Source organism: Rhea americana, unplaced genomic scaffold (genome assembly GCF_003343005.1).
Source record: "Rhea americana isolate MKP2758 unplaced genomic scaffold, rheAme1 scaffold_125, whole genome shotgun sequence".
NCBI lineage: Eukaryota > Metazoa > Chordata > Aves > Rheiformes > Rheidae > Rhea > Rhea americana.
Genome location: NW_028185317.1, coordinates 2,628,857 through 2,632,550, shown reverse-complemented (window position 1 = coordinate 2,632,550; position 3,694 = coordinate 2,628,857). Strand labels below are relative to the sequence as shown.

Below are 3,694 nucleotides of genomic sequence, written 5' to 3'. Positions count from 1 at the left end.
AGCCGCCGCGGACAAAAGGACCTGGGTGCCCCCGGCGGCTCCGGCTGCTCGGGGGCTGCCAGCAGCCTCCGGCGGGCTGCGGAGCGCCGCCCCGCGGGGGGAGCGCCCGGGGGCTGCGCGCAGCGGGCGCGGGAGCTGCGCGGCTGCGGCTACCGCCCGCTTAAGCCGGGCTCAGCCTCGCAGCCTGCGTGAGAGCACGCACGGGCGGGCTCGCTGCTCCTGGCTGCACCATGCACACGCACACCTATACGTGTGTGTGTGTGTGTGTGTGTGTGTGTGTGTGTGTATATATATAAACAGATACTGAAATATATATACGCACCTACGTACTGATATATATTTTGTATATATGTATATACGTGCGTGCCGGCAGCGTGCGGCTACCCAGCGGCGCGCACGCCCGCGTTGCCGCCGGCGGCAGCGGCGCTGCGCAGCGGTGCGCGGCTGCACCGCGGCGGCGGGAGGTGCGCGCAGGGGGTGGCGGCGGGGCGGGGAGGGGGAGCCGCGGCCGCGCAGCCTCCCCGCTGAGCCCCCTCCCAAGCGCACAAACAACGCAACGTTTTCTTTTCTTTTCTTTTTTTTTGTAAAAATGTTTATTTAAACCTTTTTTTATTATTATTTGTCCTTTTACAACAATAAAATATTGCGTCAATATAAACCCCTTGACTAAAACTGGTCGACAACCAAACGTTACAGCGACTCGTGTGTTTCGTTATTTTTTTCTCCGACACCTATTTAGTTTTTTTTTTCTTTCTGAAACGTTTTTTTCTTTTAAACATAATGCGGAATTTATTGAAAATAAATAATTGTTGGCAACTGCAATAGGCAATTTTGGATAAAATAGTTGAAAAAAGCAACCTTTAATGAAAATAGCGTTTATTATACATCAGTTACTAAATGAATAAACTAAATGATCTTTCTTTAAATTAATAACTTCCAAAAAACGTTTAATATACAAAACTGTACAGTTATAAAGTTGGCAGAAATAGGCAGGTCCTCAGTGTCGAGTTTTTTTTTTTTTTTTTTCTCTTTTAGCGCTTACTGAAAAATACTGGAAAAATATAAATGTCGAAAGGAAAAATCTGCATGCCGGGGCGGGCGCGGGGCCTCGCTGCGCGGCGCGGCCGGGCCCGGCCCGCGGCTGCCCGCGCCGCGGTGCGCGCTCGCGGCGGGGGCCGCGGGGTGCGCGCCCAGAGGCGCGCAGGGACCCGGCGGGCGCGGGTGTGCGCACCGTCCTCGTGTACAAGTGCGGGAGGGCGGTACACATGCACGGACGGGCGGCGGAGAGGGGGCGGCTGCAGCTCTGCGCTTCCCTACGCCGAAAAAAAAATGGTCACGTTTTTTAGCATTTTATTATTTGTTGCTTTTTTTTGTTGTTTGTTTTGTTTTCCTCCCTCCCTGCTCGTTTTCATAAAAGCTTTTCGACAAACCTAGCATCTCCCTGCGACGCGGAAATAAGCTCAGCGTGAACCAAATGCGGGCGCTTTCTGTCCCCCCCCCGCTCCCCTTCCCCCCCGAAATTCGTTAGACACCCCATTCCTCTTCACTATCGAAACAAAATACAGAGAAACTGATTTCCGAAGCCAAAGCGCAGAATTACAAAGGTGTTTTACTACAGACCTCTCAGCCTGGCGCTGCCCMAAAAGCCCAACACATCTTCGGAAAGAAAAGGACTGGCAAATGCCACCGTGGCGGCGGTGATGCTTTAATTTCGGCTCTCTTTAAAAATTTTCCCTGGGAGTTTGTTGCTGTTGTTGTTGCTGCTGCTGCTGTTGTTGGGGAGGGGGGTCAGGATTGTAATCCGACCGTTTGACCGTGTTAAGGATTTCTTGAAAGAGAAGAGAAAAAGCTGCAAGGAACCAGCCCGCTCCCTGCGCCGGGCTGCGGCCGCCGCTGCCCGGCCGCGCCGGGGCGGGCGGCGAGGAAGGCCCCGGCCGGCCCCCTCTTCCTCGCTARGTGACATTCCCAGGACGTGGGGAAGGGAGGAGAAGGTTTGACTGATCAATTCGATACAAATTAGGTCACAAATATTGTGTACAGTTTGTAGTAAAACACCTCAGACATTTAAAAACGCTATATAAGTCTTTAAAAATGCAAAACTAGTCTATTGTAAAACAGATTCACCTGAAATACAGCTGATATAACCAAGGCGCTGGAAGGTTATTCATAGGCACACATCTGTCTTTCCTTTTTTTTGTTGTTTTTTTTTTCCCGTGGGTTTTCTTTTTTTTTTCCTTCTTCCTAAGCGGAGACTGAAAACAAACCTTGTCTGCGAGTAAACAATACGTATTGATCAGCGAAAAGGTTTGAGAGAAAAAATATTGCCCAGACGGTGAGCGGGAAGCCCCCGGCTCCAAGTCTCCCGTTATTCGCGTTCCCTCTTTCAACATAAGTTAAAACCCCGGCCGCAAATCCGCGCGGCTGCAGTCCGGCCCGCTAGTCAGAGGTCGTGGCAGGCTGTGTCCGTTTTCACGCTGTGCGGGTACACCTCGTGCGGCTGCTGCTCCCCTGGCGGAGTCATTCTTTTCTCTTTTTGCCTTCTGTTGCAAAACCAGACCCGCACCACTTCTTTCTCCAGCTGTAGGCTGTCTGCCAGCGAGGAGATCTCCTGGGCGGCGGGCTTGGGGCATTTGAGAAAGTGAGTTTCCAGCACGCCTTTGACGCTCACCTCGATGGAGGTCCTCTTCTTCCTCTTCCTGCCCTGGGCGGCGATCTTGTCGATGCTGGTGGGGCTGCCCGTGGAGGAGTCGGCCTCCTCCAGCCACTTGTTCAGCAGCGGCTTCAGCTTGCACATGTTCTTGAAGCTGAGCTGCAGGGCCTCGAAGCGGCAGATAGTGGTCTGCGAGAAGACGTTGCCGTAGAGCGTGCCCAGGGCCAAGCCCACGTCGGCCTGGGTGAAGCCCAGCTTGATGCGCCGCTGCTTGAACTGCTTGGCGAACTGCTCCAGCTCGTCCGAGGTCGGCGTCTCCTCGTCCGAGTGGTCCTGGCAGTGGTGGCCGCCCAGGTCGCCGTGCTCGGCGCCGTCGCGCAGCCCCGGGTGCATGGCGGCGGCGGCGGCGGCGGCGGGCGGCGGCGTGAGGCCGCCGTGCTCCAGCATGCCGCCCACGGCGAAGCCGGCCTGCGAGTAGACGTTGAGGGGCTGGGCGGCCGAGGCCAGCGAGGCGCTGTGGGCCGGGCTGGCCCCCCAGGCGCCGGCGTGGTTGGCGTGGGGCGAGTGGTGCGAGACGTGGGGCGAGCGGTGGTGGATGATGGCGCCCAGCTGCAGGTCCTCGCGGCCCGGCTTCACGTCCGGCTGCTCCAGCGGGGCCGAGGCCAGCGCCGAGGGCCAGGCCCCGCCGTCGCTGAGGCTGGTCACCCAGTGGTGCCCCAGCGGGTGCCCATTGCTGGGCACGCCCTGCAGGTAGTCACTTTGGAGGAGTTTCTGGGGGTTGCGGAAGGGGCTCCCCTGCTGCATGCCCGCCGAGTCGGCATGGACCAGCGAGCTGGAGGCGAGGATGCTGTAGGGGTTGGAGGCGGCTGTGGCCATGGCCGGCGAGGAGCCCCTACGAGTTATACTGCGGCGGCGGCGCCGCTTCAGCCTTTGACATCCACCAGGCGCCGCAGCCGGGGCCGCCGCGCCGCGGACGGGCGGCCGCGGCGGCCAATGGCGACGCGCCGGCGGCGGGGCCGCGGCGGCGCGGGCCAATGGGAGCCG

The 3,694-nt window shown here is 57.9% G+C and overlaps 1 protein-coding gene across 1 annotated transcript; it reads right to left on the bottom strand.

Moving 5' to 3' along the window:
- Positions 1-1,929: 1,929 nt before the first annotated feature.
- POU3F4 (POU class 3 homeobox 4) lies at positions 1,930-3,541 on the bottom strand. The gene has a single exon (XM_085325918.1). The coding sequence runs from the start codon at positions 3,524-3,526 to the stop codon at positions 2,441-2,443; it is 1,086 nt and encodes a 361-aa protein (XP_085182044.1). The 5' UTR covers positions 3,527-3,541; the 3' UTR covers positions 1,930-2,440.
- Positions 3,542-3,694: the final 153 nt, after the last annotated feature.

Excerpts from the sequence above, each read along its gene's own strand:
- POU3F4 (XM_085325918.1), bottom strand. The coding sequence starts at position 3,526 with ATGGCCACAGCCGCCTCCAACCCCTACAGCATCCTCGCCTCCAGCTCG.